Raw genomic sequence first — 20,090 nt, forward strand, 5'->3', positions numbered from 1 at the left:
TAGAAGTTCTGGAATAAGTAACTTGGAAACAACTGAAAATCAACAGTGAACTGAGGGAGACCCTGCTAAGCAACCACAGTCAAGGCAAAAGGTGCAAGTTCATGCCTTTTCCACTCAGTTACCAGGCTCAAACAACTGTTGACTGACAACAGGTTTAGGTGTATAGACTTAAATGTGTTGCCTGCTAAGTTCCTCTCCTTACCAGCTGTTTCATAGAAGACGTTGCTCCAAATTTGGTGATGGATTTATTTTTAACAAAAAGAGATTGAAAAGTCACATTGAGGTAAAAAGAGGTAGTAAACAGAAGCATTTATAATCCAATCAAAGAAAGAACTGTAGAATGGTGGAAGTCTACACATTAAAGTCATCCTACTTGCCTGCAAGAAAATGAAAATAACTTCAAAATGGCATATTACAGTTTTCCTCTTTCTTTCACCAAATGTTCTGGTTTGCTGAGTTTGTTCCAATGTCCTAAAAGGCCTCTCGCATGTCTGTTTAATAACCCTGTCTTGGATTATTGAATTCTGCAACTGCTTGGCCCCTGGTTCTAAAGTAAAAGAAAACAAAAAAAAGTCTTCCTTCAAGCACTGTCATAAAGTTAAGGAAATGAACTAAACTCCAACACCACCAAAGAAAAGAATGTTCTCACTCTCATTATTTCAAATTTGAAAAGAGTAGAAGAAATCTCTATCAGCCTCTCCACCTGGAAGGAGCAGAGGATGCAACCCTAATTTCACTAAGCGAGACTAAATTGCTACTACTATTACTAACAGTGTCCTACCTCAACAACACGTACAAAGTCAGGCTCAGCTAAAAGCACTTACTGCAATATTTAAGTACATGCTTTAAAAACTTTCACATAAATCCTTTGTTGAAATGTGACCCAAGTACAGACACAGAGAATCACAGAATCATAGAATAGTTAGGCTTAGAAAGGACCTTAAGATCATGTATGAAGTTAACATTTATGGCAATATTTAGTACATGTTTTTATAAAAGACAATAGTAACAATAGAGCAAGGTTTATTATTTCAAATTGAACTCTACAGCAATTTCAGAAACGTATTCAACTGTATTACCATCTGAAGAAATAATTACTTACTAGAGTGTATTTCCTATCAGAACTCTCACAATATTGTTAGAGCTGTCACAGACAGGGAAAATACCTAGGGTGCAATGTAAAGTATTTTCTAAGAAACAGGACTTATCTATGTAAACCAACTTATACTACAGAGGTTAAATGCAATCAGCATAGTTCCATCAATCGGATTTCTCCTTACAAAAAATATAAAATGGCATTTAGCGCAACAGTGGAAGCTTTATTATTCTTAAGTGTAAATAATCAGTGGAAGAAAATTAAGCTTCTGCAGGTCTGTACTAAGAGTATTGTGCCAGTTATATTTCCATTTACTGATGGAAAAAGTAAACTAGGATGTTTATAGCAGATCTGTATGAAACGTACAGGATAACCAGCTGTGACCGACTTATAAAATCACAAGATAAAGTTCCATTGCTTCCCCCTAATAAAATATCAGTGATACCTGCTGAACCAGTAAGTGTCCTACCTTTGGTATGAAAGTGTCAATTTGTCTTTGGTTTAAGACAAATTGTTCAGTATTACGGCCTACTACTTTATATGACAGATTCAGGTTGCTCTAGAATGTACATCACTGGGAAACACACAACTGCGCTTCCTGTTGTCAATAACTACATTGTACAAATATTTGATATACAGCATATACAAAAGCATACATGCAAACACAAACATAAGCACGCACGTGCATACACACACAACAGAAGTATTAATCTACCCATTCAGCTCCTGAAAAAAGGATGGCAGAAGGGAACATAAAGACAGGCTTTTAGTTAACTTGTGAGTATCTAGGCTAAAGCCTATTCTTTCTAAACGAGAAGTTTAGAAAAGGGGGTACAGACTGATGGCTCCCACAACAGAGCAGTTCTTATTTGTACAAAGACAAGTCTGAATGTGGAAGTTATCCAAAGGTGACTTCAGACCGACTGTGTTCATCAAATAAGTAAAGCTGCTACAAGCATGCAGGTAGACCCCTCTTAACTCACATGATCAAAGCATAGCTGTTAGTGTAGTAGATAAGACAGGCTAAACTCTCTCAGATTTTTTAGCTTGCTAGGCTTCCGATAAATGCTATAGACTGAGAAAGGTGGGTGGAGTGAGACAAAACTATGCACAAAATGAAACACTTAATAAAACAGGGAATGAAATTCAGGGAAGTACGCTTATACACCTTAATGTATTTGTTTCTAGAAAAATAAAACATGAAGAAGTGCACAAATACGAGGAGGTAAGTAGTTTGCACAGCTATGAAAACTAACCATAGACTACTCTATAGGTAGGTACAGGTTTAGCATAGTAATTAGTGTATACAGCATAGAACTTAAAAATAATAACTAAGATTTTAAGCAATCATAAAGTTCCATGTGATCCTGCAGAATACAGAACGAGTTATTTTAGGAAAATATGAATTAAAGTACAAACTGGGCCTAATTTGTGACAGTTAGAATTCCTAACACTGTTAAAATGCCATTATCCAAACTCTATGGATGACTGTTAAAGAACATTCTTTTTGTTTTGCTTTTAAATGCTTGTAACAGAATGACATTTTTCTGCTGCTAGTAATAAAACATAAAGTCTGTATCTTGTTGACCTAGTTATAAGAAAGTACCTAACCCCATTCTACAGTTAAGATCTCCTGGTGACATTCAAATTCTGCTTTGGGTAGGCAGCTTTGTGGAGAAAGCATGTACCTGATGTGTGCATACAACACAGTATGGTCTTAGCATGCTAAACCTGCATACAGCAAAAACCTGAACCACTGCAGTGAGACATCCCTCAAGTCCTTAACTCCATTAAGTTAAAGAATCAGTTGTGGCACTGGACCCAAACAAGGTAATGTGGATGTAATTTTTCCTTCATAAGGAGGCTTGTTTTCACATTCCTCAGCTCCCATATCCACAGATTGGTATGTATAGTCCTGTCTGATCAGATTCAAAACTGAGTTTATTAAAGAAAAAGGAACTGAAGAAGGTGATAGGGTAAAAAAACCCTAAGCCAATAACCAACCAGTAAGCATTCAGGACTTCAGGAAGGAGCATCTCATTTCAGTCTTGAAAGTGTTTTAATGCTTTCCTGTTTAATAATAGTGAGAGTACAACTGTAGGTGAAGGGTGACAGAATTTCTTCCTACAGGATAAACTACACCTCAGAGCTGCCAAAAATCTATCAGCCCTGCTCCTTGGTTCTCATCCTACCGAAGCTTAATATTGGACTTTCTAATTCCAGTGACCAGAAGCAACTTCCAAAATGCAACTAGCTTAAGCCATCAAAATAAGCCACCCCCCCATCTGACATTATGCAGCTCTGTAGTCTCTTTTCGTTTTAAGGAAAAACATACTTAACATACCTGGTTAGACACCACTTGAGTATTTGAGCTAACACCCAAAAGAGGTAAAGGCAGTAGTTCACAACTCCCACTGATGTTAAAAGCTCTTTGCAAACTTCTGCCTTCACATTTTTGAGGTTTTCTTTACTACTAAAACAGCCAAAGCCTAACTTTCTTTAAAGAAAGAATATCAAAGCTGAGACTGAGGGGAGCATCACTGAAGTCTTAAAGATTTATTTAGGTGGGATCCTCCTGGTTCTTTTCAATTCCAGATATAGATCAAGCAAATGAGACACAGAAAGGAGTTCTCTGCAGCACTGTCTGTGCTTAAGTTCTTGTAAAAGCAAGAAGTATTTTTAAATACTTGCACCTCCACTAATAATAAAAGCAGGAGCACTAGCAGTGATGTATTTTTATCACAAAGCATCCAAGGCCTGGATCTTGCTGCAGAGCCAGCCAAATTTCAGCAATGCAAAGAACAGCTGCATTCTCCATCAGTACAATTCTAAGGACAAAGTTCTGTACACAGCTGCAACATGCTTTATGTAGCTTCACGTAATCCTAATTCCATTCCCTGTTGCATGCAGGTACACTGGAGGGATTAGAAGATTAATATTGGTACGTGTTGGACATTGATTTTAGCTGCAGGTCCAGAAAAGAACTAGCAGTGCTCAAGGCCAATGAAGTAGCATTAAAAAATTTCTTTAAAGGTAGAAACTTCCAAAAGCTGCTGTAATATATTGCAGGGAGAACCCCACATTTCAGAATGGAAATACACATCTCTTACTAACTTGGTTAAATAAGACTAAAGATTTTTGTCTCTATATCCAGATTGTTGGCCAGACCACACTGAAATACAGTATGAGTAGATGTTGATGGGAGTATAAAGGAATCAATCAAAAAAATTGCTAAGTTGAAAAAGAAAGATTTAAAAAAAAAGCCTAAAGCTCAGGTGCTGCCAGAGAAAATACTTGGGGATTTTTTAACTATTTGGGAGAGGCACAATGGTGTAACAGCACCATTTTCTATAAAGTGGTCTGTTTATTTAGGCCAGTGTGAAGATTCTGTGCATGTCTGCCTCTGATTTTGCAAGACATCAAATCATTGAGGAGCCTCTTCAGCCCAGAAGCCTTTGATTTGCACAGGTTCTGCAAGCATGTCTTGCTTGAGGGCAGCAATTAATAATCTCTCAGAGAATCCTGAAATAATAGGCTATCCTCTTAAATCCCATGTATGAGGAAGACATTTGGCACTGGACTGCTGGTAGGTTAGCAAATGAACCCCCCAGACAACATTAAAAGATGAGTGGCTCTATTCTATACTTAAGACACTAATAAGCCAGCTCAACCTACAGACTTCTCCCCAGCAAACAGGAACAGGGTCTGGGTTGGACCCTTGCCTGCTACATGTCTGGCAAGGGGACAATATAATAGATATACATGTGCACTGTATTTGCCAGTAACATGTTTTCTGCTATCTGAATAGCACCAAGGAAAGATGTCGATACTCAGCTGCTCTCATCAATCACCTCCCATCCATTTGCAGTGCTTTTCAAATCTGGACCAGGGGAACTTTATCCTAGATGACACCTTTTATCTCTGCAGAAATGATGTGCCACTTTCCCAGCAGAGGCAGCAGATGGGAATGGTTGCTGCTCCAACAGAACAATTCATCTAGCTGGAATTTCTCTAGAGTTTATCTGCCCTAACACATAACAGAAATAAGAAAACACTTTTCAAGGATTTTATTAACCCTTTAATAGCAGTAAGCAAGTAATTGCTCCCTCTAGAATACACGAAGATGACTGGTAGCACAGATTTGCATGAAAGTTTGCACAGTTACTGTTTTCATAAGACACAATGTTGCTTGGGAATGTCTCTGGCGGAGTACCAGGAAAGAGACATCATGTAGTAAGGCTTATTAACGCTTCTTGTAAAGGGCCCTAACCTTTCTAAACTGAGATAGGTATTAACACGATATACATATTCTTTGGTATTTTAGAAAGTGATCAATAGGAGTTCCTAATGTAAATAAAGTAGTAAAAAACATTCAATAGTGATCTGAATCACAGATGTAACACATGACAGAGGCACCCTGTTCTAACAGCTTGCTGAAAGCCTTCTGGAATGAACTGGGAGAGCAACCAAATAGAACAGTTAAAGAATGTTATGATAAGATCAATGTTCATTGAGGTTGGGGTGCACATATTTCTCACTGAAAATTACAGTGACCTGCCAAGATCTACAGGCCTGAAATCAAAGCTGAAATCCTGGCTTCCAGCTCACTCTTGTGTTTAGCCCTATATTTCACTCAGTTGCAGTGCCATAGGCCTTCCTCTGCTCCACAGCACTATGCTGCACCAGAGGCAGCTGCTTTGCCCAATCCCCTATGTTCTAGAAAATGTGCTTCTAAAAATCAGATTTCATAATTGCAAATTACCATTACAACCCTCCTTATCTCATAGCTCACACTCCTCCACTTTCGCCATCCCTCCACTCTTCCTCCCCTTCTCAATACAGTCTCAGAGAGATAAAAATAGTAAGACCTAAATTATAGATTTTGAGATAGTTTTCTCCTGATCTCATTCCAGCCACAAAATTAACCAGTTCCTTCACCTATGTATGACCATAAGGTAGCCTAAACCTTTAGGTGTAGCTGCAAGAATCACAGTTTTTCCAGTCTCCTCCTAGGATAGGAGTGATATAGTTAATTTGTTACTAACACACGTACTCATTTCTTAGATCTGAAAGTGGATGCTGATTTGCCAAGAACCCCAGTACCTTAAAAAAAATTAACAAAGACCTTTATTGGCCCACAATAAGCAAGCTGCACATAACTGCTTGGTTTCACTGTGTACAAGTAATTGGTATTCATTTCCAGGAGATCACCCTGGAGTTTACTCAAGCCAAAATCCTGATCCCAGTATCATAATTCCTGCCAAGAATTCAAGCTCTAATTCTGATATGAACACTGATGTCATCAAACAATGCTAGAATGAAAGAAAGCCAAACAGAATCTGACATCATACTGCTTTAATCCAGACTTAAGATAAACAGCTATACTCATCAAGTTAATCTCAACAACATTCTGTAAATCCTTTTGAAGAAAATACACTTTACGAAAGAGTCCCGAGCGCATCACAAAACTGCCTTTGGAAGGGTTAAGTCTTATAAAACTTAGTCCAAAACAGGAGGGAAAAAAAAAAAATCAGCCAAATTTTTGAAATAGTTTTTAATTGAGCTGCTAAAGACGATTTCCAGGAGCCTACCAAAGGTTTTACAGGATTTTTAGTTGAAACATAAATTGCCATAAAAAATAAAAATACTGTGAGACCAAAAGCAAGATTTTGGCAATCCTGTTCTAGACTTCCAAATGCTTCTGATTAGGAATCACTGAATTGATTGCATTCTGAAACAAAGGAAAGAACCCACAGCAAAAGAGTTCTCTAAATCAGCAAATATTTTCAAGAGATGTTAAATATTTAGCACATAAGCTCCCACAAAAATACCTACTTTCAATGCATTTATCACAAAGTCCACTCATTCTATAGGTGCAATGAGCAATAAAAAAACAGTGTCATGATTTCTCCTCAGAACATAAGGCAGACTACTTTAAAAAAAATATTAAAATTTCCAGGCTATACTTGACCTCTGAGTGTTACAGGTGAAAATGCTACTGAATAAGATCTGTGCTAGTGGCAGCCAAGTAACAGCTTGTCTCATCTGCTGATTCAATTGAAATGAGAGCAATAAAAAACCCCGAAAAACACAACCTTCCAAAAAAGTGCCAGGGGAAAAAAAAACCCAACCCACTGAATCTAGCACTACATGTGCTAGAACTACCTTTGCTTCCCTCTGACAGGTGCCCCTACCCCCAGCATGCTTCCTCTTGGCCTCTCCACATAACACGTTCATGCCACTTTAGCTTGACACCAATAACTAATTAAGCAATAGCCTCTCTGTAGCCATTTCCCACTGTAGAGATGAGGAAAGAGAAAGTTACCTGTGTCTGTCTTCTGTTGGAATAAGCACTGAAGCTATAAGTAATGCTGATAATATTTCCCTCAAATAACAACAAAATACACTAAGAGCTTAGGAACAAAGGGTGGGGAAAGTGTGAGCCTCCTAAGGGGAGCAGGGAAGGAGAAATATAGAAGGATTTGGCTTCCCACAACAGTTCTCACACCTCTAAAAATACACATGTCTGCCTTACTCTCTGTAGCTGCCCAATATTTAACATACATTACAGATGAGATATACAGCACCTGGCTACCTTAACACCTTTGTCAGCTCATTACCAGATATCTAATGCAACCAAGTGTTTTTATTTCACTTTTGCTGCTGTTAAAATGAAGGCCAATAGGGGATGATCCTCTCAAAGGCACTGCTTTTTATCCTACGGCCTCTTTATGCCATTTTGGATGAGTTTGACAAGTTTATTTTATAAAAAAGATGTCTCTGGAATAAAAATAAATAGTGAAGCTGCACAGATGTCTTAAACTAAATATTCTTCAATATGAGAATCTTTACAATTGACACTAATATGTCATGCTGAAAGACCTCAAACACATTCATAAATCACATATCAAGATATGTATTACTGAAATGCTAGTTTGTGCCAGCAAAGTGACAAAGATTGTTGCAGTGAGATATTCATGGAAGACATGACTCACCTTAAATGGGCAACATATGTTGATTGAATTTGGAAACTGTCCTGAGCACACCTACAGCTATTAGTATACTTTCCTGACACAGCCTCTAGTTAACCTCTGAGAGTGAGCCTACAGCTAGCATCATCAAGCAAGGACAACAGTTAAGTACCAACAAAGCAGAAAGAGCAAGTAACCAAGCCCACTTTCTCATATCACCTGTGGTTTCTTTTTTGGTTTCTTCTCTAACCAGCAATGAGATTAAGATTCATGCAATTTAAAAAATGGCAACAACAAAGTTAAAGAGTCCTTAGCATCTCTGAAGTAATTTTTAGCCAGTGTAACTCACTTTTTCTTTAAAGATGCAAAGCACTTTTAAATAAAACTGAAAACACAGTGAACAGGAATCTACAGAATATATGAAAAATCTGTTCACACAAACACTATCTGCAGATTACCTCCTCTTTTTGTAGTTGCCCAGAACATCATAGTCACTGTACATGAGACAGCAGCTACCTTGCAACCTGTCAGCTCACCACCAGAAATGGCTATGCCTAACTGAACTCACATAAACTTACATCTAAATAACAAAAATAACACACGTATTTCTACCTTGTCACCAAGCACACTGGACATATTTTGCAACAGTTGTTTACTACTAACATGCATATACTAGCATAATGATCTGAGTGAAGATGCAGTTATCTATTGCCTAACAATGTCTACCCTAATTCAGTCTCCCACTCTATCCACACGACCATGCCACATTCCCTTTAGCAATACATGTATTCAAAATAAGAGAGAACCTGTGAGTCAGACCTCAAGGTCTTTTCAAATGTGACAAAAGCACCTACCGATCTAGATTTCACTGAAGTCTTGCATCACTTGGGGTATGCATCTCATTTTGGAAATCTAGGACACTCAAACTTACCCCAAATCCAAGTAATGAGCATGTTTGTTCATCATGGAGTGGGCTACTTCCATGGTTACTGAGTGGCATGGAAGAAAACATTGGGTTTAATTGCATGAGAGGGAAGCAGCCAACAGGAGGGAAGGATGGAACTTGTCCATACAATTTCAGACTTGCAGACATTAGTATCTGGATGACTGCCTAGACTGTCCAAACAGGGGAGGAAACAAATGAAAAAGCAATTCCACGGCACTGAAAAGATCTAAAACAAATCAGATGTTTCAGACTGTAGTAGTGTCTGTTTTCCTCTAAGCAGCATAGAATCTAAATAACCAGCTGAGGCACTGATGTCATCACCACAGATACAAAAAAAAAAGAGGATTGGTCAGGGTAATTCTCACCTTGCAGACAGCCCACGTGTGAAATCCCAGTCACTCAAATCACTGGGAATCTTACAACAACTTCAACAGCATCATGGTTTTCACTCACATACGTTACCTAGTTTAAATTTTCCTTTTTTGATTATGCATCCTAATGCAGAGCATAAATCAATGCAAATACATTTTAGAATTTTCAGCAACATGTCGACTTGCATTTAAATCTTGCCTTATTACATCTGCAGAGGAGACATCTAATAACACTCAAATAAAGCAGCATAAATAAGGCTTTGTAAACAATCCTTGTGGATCAGGAGAACAGTTACCTATTTAGCAACTCAACCTATAAAAAAATTAATAAAGTTTAGACTTGGTTCTACAGCATCTTGAAAGTACAGTTGACAGTAAGTTACTTTGGCAGGGTGGGGTGATGAAAAGCGGTAGAGACCTACATCACTCACTTCTTAATTAAGAAAACCAAATCAAACCCCAGTGTCTACAGTTTCATGAAACAAGCTCTCCATTTCCATTTTTAGTTACACCTTTGTTTCCCCATACTTGCAATTTCAGATGTCTACAAATGGCTAAAACTCTCCTTGCAAAGCAATTTACTTTGCATTCCATCATCAAATATTGAACAGTATGCTGAGGTGACATTCATTATTGCAGTAAATTAAATTACTCATGTTAAGAACTGTTCATACTTTACATTAATAAATGAAAATAACTGATCAATAAGAATGCCTTTAAATGCTCATAATACTTGGAATAATCCTACTATATCAATATTTGTCTTCAATAAGATATTATGTCCAGTTAAATCTACAATAATAGGCTTTAAAATAAAACAGGACTTGAACCAAAGACTTAACGTAATAAACATGCTTAACTAATATGTTGCCTTTAACCTTTTATGGACTGCTTCAAGCAAAAATACTAAAAGATATTTTTGGCTATAATAAGTCCTAAAAATCCTGAATAATGGAAATATTCAAGTGTGTGATTAGAAGTAAGCATGTACTTTGTATGCAGCATGTATTTTGCTGAATAATGGTAATACACAATACATAGAGCTCAGTATCTATAGTTACATCTGGAAGTGTTGGCAATTCACATAGAAAAATATCATTGGCTACAGACTCCCACATTTATTCATGACTGAAAGAATGACAGGGTATCCAGCTTTAAAAGGCAAGAGAAAAAAAAAAAAATCAGCTTTGCTGATTACTTCTTAATCCAGACACAGATCCTCAGGACAATTAAGACCTCAACTGTAATAAAGCAAGCAGCATTGTTACAACTGTTGAACATACAACATAATGTTTCTGCTTATACGGCTGTCAATTAGATAAATACTGAAGACAAACAAAACAAAACCTCTAAAGATATGCTGAAAATTCTAATATAGCCTCTTGGCTGTTTACTGCATTGACATGAAAGCATTAGAGTGTTCGCTAGCTGGTCATTTAAAAGACGAACAAACCCAAAAGAATAAAACAACACAAGTAACTGCCACAGCATCAGAAAGAGGTTTTCATGCTCATTTCTTTAAGGGAGTGATTATGTCTTTTACCATGGTTTTACACATTCCAGCTTCCATATGTTTTCATGCAGTCTCCAGAAGAATGCAAAGTACTGTAATAAATGCTCATAGAATCACAGAACTGTTAGGGTTGGAAAGGACTTTAAGATCATCTAGTTCCAACACCCCTGCCATGGGCAGGGACACCACACACTAAACAACGTAAAGACTTCATCAAGCCTGGCCTTTAACACCGCCAGAGATGGAGCATTCACAACATCCTTGAGCAACCCATTCCAGTGCCTCACCACTCTCTCAGTAAATAACTTTTTTCCTTTTATCTAACCTAAACTTCCCTTGTTAAAGTTTAAATCATTTCCCCCTTGTCCTGTCACTACAGTCCCTAATGAAGAGTACCTCTCCAGCATTCTTGCAGGCCTCCTTCAGATACTGGAAGGCTGTTACATCTCCACACAGCTTTCTCTTTTCCAGACTGAACAGCCCCAATTTTCTTAGCCTGTCTCCAGCACCCTTATCATACTCATGGCCCTCCTCTGGTCTTGCTCCAACAGCTCCATGTCCTTTTTCTGTTGAGGACACCAGAACTGTACACAATATTCCAAGTGAGGTCTCACAAGAGCAGAGTAAAGAGGCAGGATCACCTCTCTGGTTGACCTGCTGGGCATGCCTCTTTTGATGCCTCCCAGGATACAGTTGGCTTTCTGCGCTGCAGGTGCACACTGCCAGACAATATATTCTCTTGTCAGTGCCAAATTAGAAAGTGAAAGAAAGCTGTACTCTGTCTTCTTGGTTTCTTTCATCATTCTTCAGCATTATTTCTTTATTAGAAAACATAGATCATTGAAGCATAATCCAAATAAGCAGCAAGTGTGCTACATACCCATATAAAGCACAAACCACAGCACATACTGTCTCACAATATAATTTCTAAGTGCAATATAATAGCTGATCAACGAACTCAACAATTTTTACCAGTGTAAAGTAACAGCTTCTATATATGTCACTTGGATTTCTTTCATTGAATGTGAATTGCTAATGCAATACCACTGTTACTTGCATAACTAAGATGTTGAGACTATGAGCATGTAATACAAACATCACGTTCACAGGCACAATTTCTTCACCACTGTAGTCTGAATTAACTTTACATCTCTTGTCTAATAATATATTTTAAGCACAAGGAAACCTTATGTCATTCCAGGATATCTTCTCCTGTGCTTAAGTGTCAAGTGCTCAATACTACCTTCCAGAAAGGCTTTTCTTACCTGGATTCTTGAAAGGTATCATTCTCACTGCTTTGAAAAAGTTAGCGCTGAGTGCTGTTTGTGTCATTCGTGTCTAGTATTCCAGAAAGAATGAGGTTGTTTATGATCTGCTTAGTGTTCACATAAAGTTCTGGATTTCTTAGGTGTAAAATGTAATAGCAGCATTTAACCTCTGGGATATCCATATTAGTCAAACAAAAGTGAAAGGCATAACTTTGTCTGAAAATAGAATCAATCTAGTTATGTGTGTAGCAATATAGTAGATGCCATGCACTACAGAATAAGAACAAAGATCACACAGAAGATTATCCTTAATATGGAAGTAGCTGCCTAATTAGGAAAACTGCAACAGAAGGCAGAATTAAGCATTGTCATCCTGTTAACCAACAGATTACAGCATCAAAAAATCTGATCCTGCTGTCTTGATGACATTACTTTACACTGTACCAAACAATCACAGACCAGAGCAATCAAGAAGCCTGAACTGTTTTTCCAAAAAGCTGGATAAAACAGTTACATGTAAGAACCAACTCAAGTCAGCTTAGTCAGTAATAAGGAATATAGAGTTGTCTTGTACAAGGATACTTCCTGGGGATGCTGGATACTTCTAATGCTGGATTTGGTATAAGTATTGTAACCTGCAGCTTTCTGCTTTTTTTTTCAACTCAATGTTCTTTTACCAGTGAAGTATGTCTCTGCTTGCAGCACATCTATCTATAACTGAAAAAACCCCTACCAAACCAAACAGCTCTGAACTGGATAAGAGTCCGTTTTTCCCCCATTAAGACTTCTTGACTCTTCACTAGGCTTTCTTGAGATTTGATACAATAAGCAGAAGCATCTGTCCACCACAGCTGTACACAAGTACGGCAATGAGGTCCAACACACAGCTTGTAGAGAAATGCTGTTTTCACCACAGTAAAGAGACAACAGTTCCTCCAGATGAGCTTATCTTTCTCCCCCTGAGAGCAGTCTAGTAAAGCTAGCCAATGAAACTAGATACTTGGGATGTATTAACACTCCCTTAGATTCAATGTCTTCTAGCTCATGCTCAGAGAAAATCCATCTCTGACATGTTTAAGCAGATACCAATCAGCCTTTTGAAAGATTGCTTAAAGTTCTGTGTAGCCTACACTCCCTACTTTTTAGTATGCAAAAATCAAACAGTTCCTATTCTGAGTAAAAGCAACTTCATCACACCACAGAGCAAAGTGATAGCTAGTGGTCTCTTTTCCCCATCCTTGGCCTACATGTGTGTAACAGAACACCAAGTCTTAAAAATTCCCAAAAGACCGATGCCTCCAACTTAAAACTAAAGAGAAAAATAATTTCAAAGTCGACTTCAAGATGTAGCAGAGTTTGTATGATGTGGGAACAGAAAACATATTCAAGTAGTCTGTTTTCCCAATCAAAACAAAAAGCTGTTATTGTGCTTTTGAATACGTACACTGACCTCCCAAACTAAATCACATCTTTGTGAATGTTGCTTAATGATATAAACCAGAAAGCATTTGCCTCAGCTTCTTTAAATAAACTAACAAAAAGCATTTCATCCTGATATGCCACTATGTTAAAAAGTAACAGCTGAAAGAATCAGTGTTTGTCACTTTTTTTTTATCAGTTGCAGGCTGTAAAAGTAGTCACTTTTCTTGAATTTGCAGAAGGTATACATGTTTGCCCAACGCTTAATCTGCAGATGACAAGTGTTTTAATAGGCTAACATATTATTATTATTGTTGTTAATATTATTATTATTAAACATATTCCATATGAAAAATATGACCATTTGTAGCAGTGGAACAAGATATTTAACTTTGAAATCACTGATCTATATCAGCTATTTCCAGATTCAGATCTAACACTTGGTCTCAGGCAGCAGAGCAGTTTTACTTACTTTTAATGCTCAGTTAAAACTTTTTCCAAGTACCCTTTCTTCCTCAAAACTGACAAGATTAGCTTTTGGTTTGCATCAAGTGAATCACTTCTCCCTTTATTCCACTGTGGCGGCGTATCTGAAGCTTATTACTTTTTCAGATCCTGTATCAAAAGGAGTGTATGAAATACAGCTTTTCATTAGTCTCCTTACTGAAGATCAAATTTCAGTTGCATAATAAACAATGACTCTACATGACATAATGGGGCCTTCATGCATGATACAGCTAAACTGAAACTGAAAACAGAGAGACATCATTATCTGCCCTTATCTGGACATAGAGGAAATTTGTCTCAGAAAGTAAGGAATTTGTATAAATAATCAAAAGATCAATGGAAAAAAGTTTTCAAGAGACTTAAAGGTCAAACCAATGTATTTTTAACCCTTAAGATGATTTCTACTTAACATACAGAATTTTCACAGTAATAGCTCTTGTCCTGTGCAGAAAGACTACGTGAGATCACAACAATCCATTTTGGATGGGACACCAATGAAATACTAACAAATATCAAAATTCAGGTTTATGCAGCTTTGGAAGCAGAAAAATGTAACTGCTTTCAGCCTGGAAGGTTTTATTAAGAGATGCCTAGCTTCAAAATCAATGGCTGTTTTAACTCAATTTATCTGTGCAACCACAGAGAATTTACAGATGTACTACTTAAGTTTCAGAACATCTAAGCATTTGATGCTTATACCACCATCAAATTTCTAGAGACACAGAAAATCCTTAATAAACAATTACAACCACACAACCCACAAGTCTGTATGAACTGATAAATGTTGAAGAACACGTAACATATAGCACACTAACGATTTTAAGGTCACCTAGCTGGTTAAAATTCTACCTGCTCTCAGATGTAACATCACTTTAGTCCATCATTCACTTATTTCCTGCTGGTTTTATGTGAAAAGTATGTAAGAAGCCCAACGTTAATCTTTTCTTCTTTTCTAATAGCTGCCTAGCTACTCTCACTTCAGCCATTTAGCAATCCTGCTATGAAACAGCTGCTATTAGTGAAAGAAGTCCAAACTGGCAGCAGTCACAGACCACTGGGAATACAGAGGATTTTAAGGAGATGTTTCTGTAACTCACAGTCAATACCCTCTGATTCATTTCACTTAGTTTTTTCAAGACCCTAGCTAAAAGGCTTCCAATCAGGATTATGCTTCTAAAGCCTCAGTATCAGAAAATCTGGCTTTTCTCTAGATTTTGCCATGAAGAACTTCCTGTTCCTCTAGACCAATCCACCCTTTCAAAACAGTTTTTTCCAGTCTTTTATTGCTGCTGAATCTGAGTCAAAAGGGGCCCATCTGCTACAGCTACATCATCAGGAGAGTTCTGCACGTTCAGACAGCTGCTGAGGTTTCTGTCCCCATCCAGAAGCTGGGATTGCTCCACCCACACCCTCTCCACAGAAATGATGTAAAGGAACTGACGGATCCAAAAAACTCCTGCATGATCATTTCTATACTGTCTCTATAACGTAAACTCTCCTTTTCTCACATTTTGTGGGGTATTAATTTGTTCCCTTAATAAAATACCCCATAAAACTTGGAAGCGCAATTCTTCCAATGGAAAGTAAAAAAAACCCTATCAAATACCCTGATGTTATTGTAAATTCCACAAAGCAGTTCAGAAATCCTGGAGGGGTGATTGTCTTTATTAAGTTCTGTCAACTGCTGGAGCAGTTTCTTCAGGACTTCTAAAATTTTCCTAGAATTTCCGTGACTTAACCTCCATTAAATTCTGTGAAGACTGAAAAGCAACTACCAGCAAGTATGCTTTAGAAGAATGACATAACTCAAACTGACAACAGTATGCATGCCATTGTTAACCTGTAACATACTCTGGAAAATGATGCTCTCTGAAAACTTAGATGGACCAGCTAGACCTAAATGCAAGCAGACTATATATTCTCCTTAATACCTATAACCACTTGACTTATGCTACTCATTCAAGGTGATTTTCAGGGCATGGAAACTTACTAAACTGTATTTGCATCTCTGCTCTGCAAGAGTCTTGTCCAGGTAAAGTTTTAAAAAAATAAACAAACCACTTAGTTTTGAACTATAGAAACCTTAGCAGGAAGTTATCCTTGGTTATAAACTACTTTCTGAATTTCTTCTTTATAAATGAGCTTAAGTAAAATGATATTAATTTGAACTGACTGCCTGTATTGTTTTAATTAAGATACAACAGAGCTATAAAATTAGGTTTAAATAGCACAACTTTCTACCTGCATATGAACACTAGTCATGCGAATCATCTGGACTTGTTAACAGTTCCTAAATTCAATTTCTAGGCAGAAGCTTCACAAGGTGCTTACAATGAAAGTTACTGTACTATGGAATGTGTTATTTCTACCCATTCACAGCTGATTTGGGGGACAAGTTGTGTCTCATCTCTTCACGGAGCACTAAGGAAGTTGTGTCTTTTCTTTGCACCTGTAAGTACGTCTTTATCTGTGAAGGGCAAAAGTGAAGAATTCATTTTTATTGATAACATACGAAATTTTCACACATTCACAGAAATTAATTACAGCTGAACAGTAGTCATCAGTTTCCTTATGAAATGTAATGCACACATTTTTGACCTTGGAAAACCTCAAAAACTAGTCATTTAGTAAGCAAGAAACAAGAGAAATTATTAGCATGTTTTAACAGAACAAAAATAAAGCTTGAGGAGACCCTGAACTTGTGCTTTGCCTATAATATTGACACAAAGTAATACAAATGAAATTAATGAAAAACACCTGGAATCAAGTTTGGGCAATTTGTTCAGTTGAGGATTAGGCTCATTAAATGTTGATACACTAATCACTGTGATGAGACCGATGTGAAAAAGTGTTCTAGAACATCAGAAATTAAACAACAATTAATAAGGTCTTCATCAATGTCAGGGTGTAAAAATAATTTATTACCTTTTGTACATAAAAAATTCAGCTACTATTATTCTTGGTTGTTTTTTAAACAGCAGCAAACACTTGAAAAGATGACAACTGAAAAGTGTGCAGTAAAAAATAAGGCAAGCAGAGTGCAAATCCTGTAGTACTACAGAATCGAGGGTAGCAGAAAAAAATAAGCGAGAATTCAGTAAATCATGACAATCACCAAGTTACTTCTATGCCATCTCATTACTTAAGCCAAGTTGAAACATTAAAGCAGTACGCAAGTAAACTTTTATTTCACAACTATCAAGAGTTAATTAAGATTTAAAGTCATCCCTTTGGGGTGGGATGTGAAGTAGGTCATAGCGACGGTAACTTTATATTGGTTTAAGTTCGTAAAACATCATGGAATACTGAAACCAAAAGCTTGCAAGACAACATGCCTTGACTCTACTGGTTTTGATCAATGATCCGCTGTAAGCAGTGTTTCATGTAGGAATTTTTATTGCGTATTTCTATCACTGCATCTCTGACAAGCTCAATGAACATTTGAGGCCAGAGCTTCTGCAACGACTCATTTTTCATATTGATGTCAGCTGCTTCTTTCACTAAGTTCTCAACGTATGTCTGGCAAAATGTTTTTCTTTCCTTGATTTCCTGCATAAGAGAACCATTACATGTTGGATAAGACAAAGAAGGGAAAAGGTTAAACAAGAGCAAAACCCAAAAAAAAGCACAAATATTCAATGAACTAAAGAACATAGTGATTACCAGGCAAAGAGACCCCTGCACATTTTTCCTGTTGGTTATAAGTTGCACGGACCAGGGGGTTTAAGTCAACCTTTTATGAGTGTGGCTGCAGAATACTACTGTACTCATAATATTCGTATTCCCATTCATTAATTTATCTGGAATCCACGGTTAACTAGTCATGTAAATACCTTTCAACAGCATTACGATTTTTCTTGCCTTCTGGAATAGCATTCAAAATTTACAGAAATTAAGAACCATGTTACTTTTCTTCCTTCTCTCCATTCCCTTCACACATTTTCATGATTATAGTGCAACAGTTGGAAAGCATATGTTTATCTACCTGCCTTAAGAAGGATATACTGTCACAGAAAATTATGCCACTGTGCATCCTTTTCAGAGGTTCCCTGATGTGCTCTGACAAGCCCATGGCTCCTAATGTACTACATTAGATATTGAAGTAACCTGAACCTTTTTGCAACTAAAAGCTCTGTATTCTAGTTACTCTATTAATCCATATTTCTGCAGAGTTCCTATAAAATGCCGCAATAAGCTTTGAAAAGCAAGTTATATTGGAGCTAAATATCTAACCAGTTTGATTTATGACACTGTTAAAAATGTTAGGTCATGTTTCAGGCCATCAAAACAAGTTTTCTTAAATGAGTGATAAAGCAGAGAAAATACTTTCCAGCTGTTTCATCTAAAACCCTAAAATTATTAATCAATGACTCAGACTGTCATCTCTAGAAATAAATTTATTCAATCACATTTATTATGTTAGTCTACTACTGATGGGGAACTGGAATCAGTCTTCTGCCTATCTTCTCTTGTGACATCCAGTAATAGATAGACTATAACACTATAACAATGGCCAAGGTGTAAATTGCCATGCTGGGAAAACAATGCATATATTTAATGGACTAGAATTAAGCTTATTTTATTATAGTGCTTGTTCCATGGTAAAGGACAAGAGAAATTCCTCGCTGTTTTACTCTATGTCATTCAAAGTTTAAGAGGTACTATACCAGCTTTTGAAACTTCATTTAACCACTCCACACATGCAGTCATTATCTCTTTTTTACGCTATGGATCTGAGATAACAAAATCACAATGCAATAACTTAATTCATTGTTTACTGAACTTGATTTAATTTCTTGCACTACAAGATTTATATATTTCCACATAAAAAAAGCAAATAAAGGGACAAATGTGGGAAGTAGAGTGCATATAGCTAGAACTCATGATGACTGCTCAAAGGAAACTGTGGTTGAAAGAAGTTATGCTCTCCCTGCAAATAATTTCCCCCTGCCCATGCAATCACGTTAGCAGATCACAAACACAAACTGAAACAAGCGTGACTAATGCACTTGTCTGAAACAAGCCGGCTGGCAATTTCATTATTAATTAAACCTAATACATTTCTTACGTATTTATTTTCCTGTAGCACATATAAAACCTAGGAAGTCTCATCTGAAGGTATTCTTTACCAGTTCATTTTTCTGATATTCTAATTCCATTAGAAAATCCTAAAATCTGCAATATATGTATTTCTTTGAAAAAAACCCTGCTCATTTTTATTTTATTAATGCAAGTACGTTTTGTTACAAATATAAGGCTTGCAGGTGAGAAGGTATTTCTGAGACTATGGCAATGTTCAGGAATCACTTCACTGAAGACAGAAACTGATCATTATCCAGTATTCTGGCAAAGATCAGACAAAATGTTTGATCATACATAGTGACATTTCAAACCCACCATTTTCAATAGCATAACTGAAATTTGACAGCAAGACAAATTCTATGAGCAGTAGTTTAAGATTATATGATACAGGATGAACATATTTTGCAATTATATACTTACCTCAAGCTTTTCCATATGAAAATCCTTTGTCGTGTAATTCAACGTTGCTCGAGCTGCGCTCTCCTCTCCATTTCTTCTGTTGTCAATACTCTCCTCACTCCCAATCCCAGACTTCTTTCCCTTTCCCTCCAGCAGATAATGGAACTGCTTCTTCCTTTGAAAAGATAAAGAGATTTACAGTCCAAATTATTAGAAACTTTTTTTTTAAATGCAGATGTTTCTACTGATTGTGAGGTTTTTTTAAATTTTCTACCTTTGACCATGTACTTTATGAGCTGCTAAATTTACTGCACCTTCAAGTTACTCAAAACATGTATGACTGTAGATACTCCTCCATTAATTTGCTTTTATACAATTGACTTTTGACATGTATCACACAGCATCTCCTAAATAGGAAATCTTGCAGCTTAAACTTTTATTAAGTATGTATCTATAGAAGATGAAAAATAGTTTTTTTTAAGCACCTTTTTTCTTACAGCACCAACTCTTAAATCTGT

At 36.9% G+C, this 20,090-nt stretch overlaps 2 protein-coding genes across 4 annotated transcripts in view; both read right to left on the minus strand.

Annotated features, from left to right (window-relative positions):
• THSD4 (thrombospondin type 1 domain containing 4) overlaps positions 1-13,835 on the minus strand; it is a 314,820-nt gene extending 300,985 nt beyond the window's left edge. The window contains exon 1 of the mRNA XM_061347531.1: positions 12,899-13,835. The gene's annotated coding sequence lies outside the window, so the exon portion shown is untranslated. The remainder of the gene's footprint in view (positions 1-12,898) is intronic.
• Positions 13,836-16,561: 2,726 nt separating this feature from the next.
• Positions 16,562-20,090, minus strand: part of LRRC49 (leucine rich repeat containing 49) — a 51,237-nt gene continuing 47,708 nt past the window's right edge. For all 3 annotated transcript variants that reach the window (XM_061347536.1, XM_061347535.1, XM_061347537.1), the window contains 2 exons: positions 19,594-19,747; positions 16,562-17,640 (listed from right to left, as the gene is read on the minus strand). In XM_061347536.1, the coding sequence (XP_061203520.1) occupies positions 17,434-17,640; positions 19,594-19,747 (361 nt within the window). In that variant the 3' untranslated portion in view covers positions 16,562-17,433. The remainder of the gene's footprint in view (positions 17,641-19,593; positions 19,748-20,090) is intronic.

This window comes from Neopsephotus bourkii, unplaced genomic scaffold (genome assembly GCF_033783945.1).
Source record: "Neopsephotus bourkii isolate Nb327-2 ecotype Australia unplaced genomic scaffold, CSIRO-AGI_Nbou_v1 NB_318, whole genome shotgun sequence".
Taxonomy (NCBI): domain Eukaryota; kingdom Metazoa; phylum Chordata; class Aves; order Psittaciformes; family Psittacidae; genus Neopsephotus; species Neopsephotus bourkii.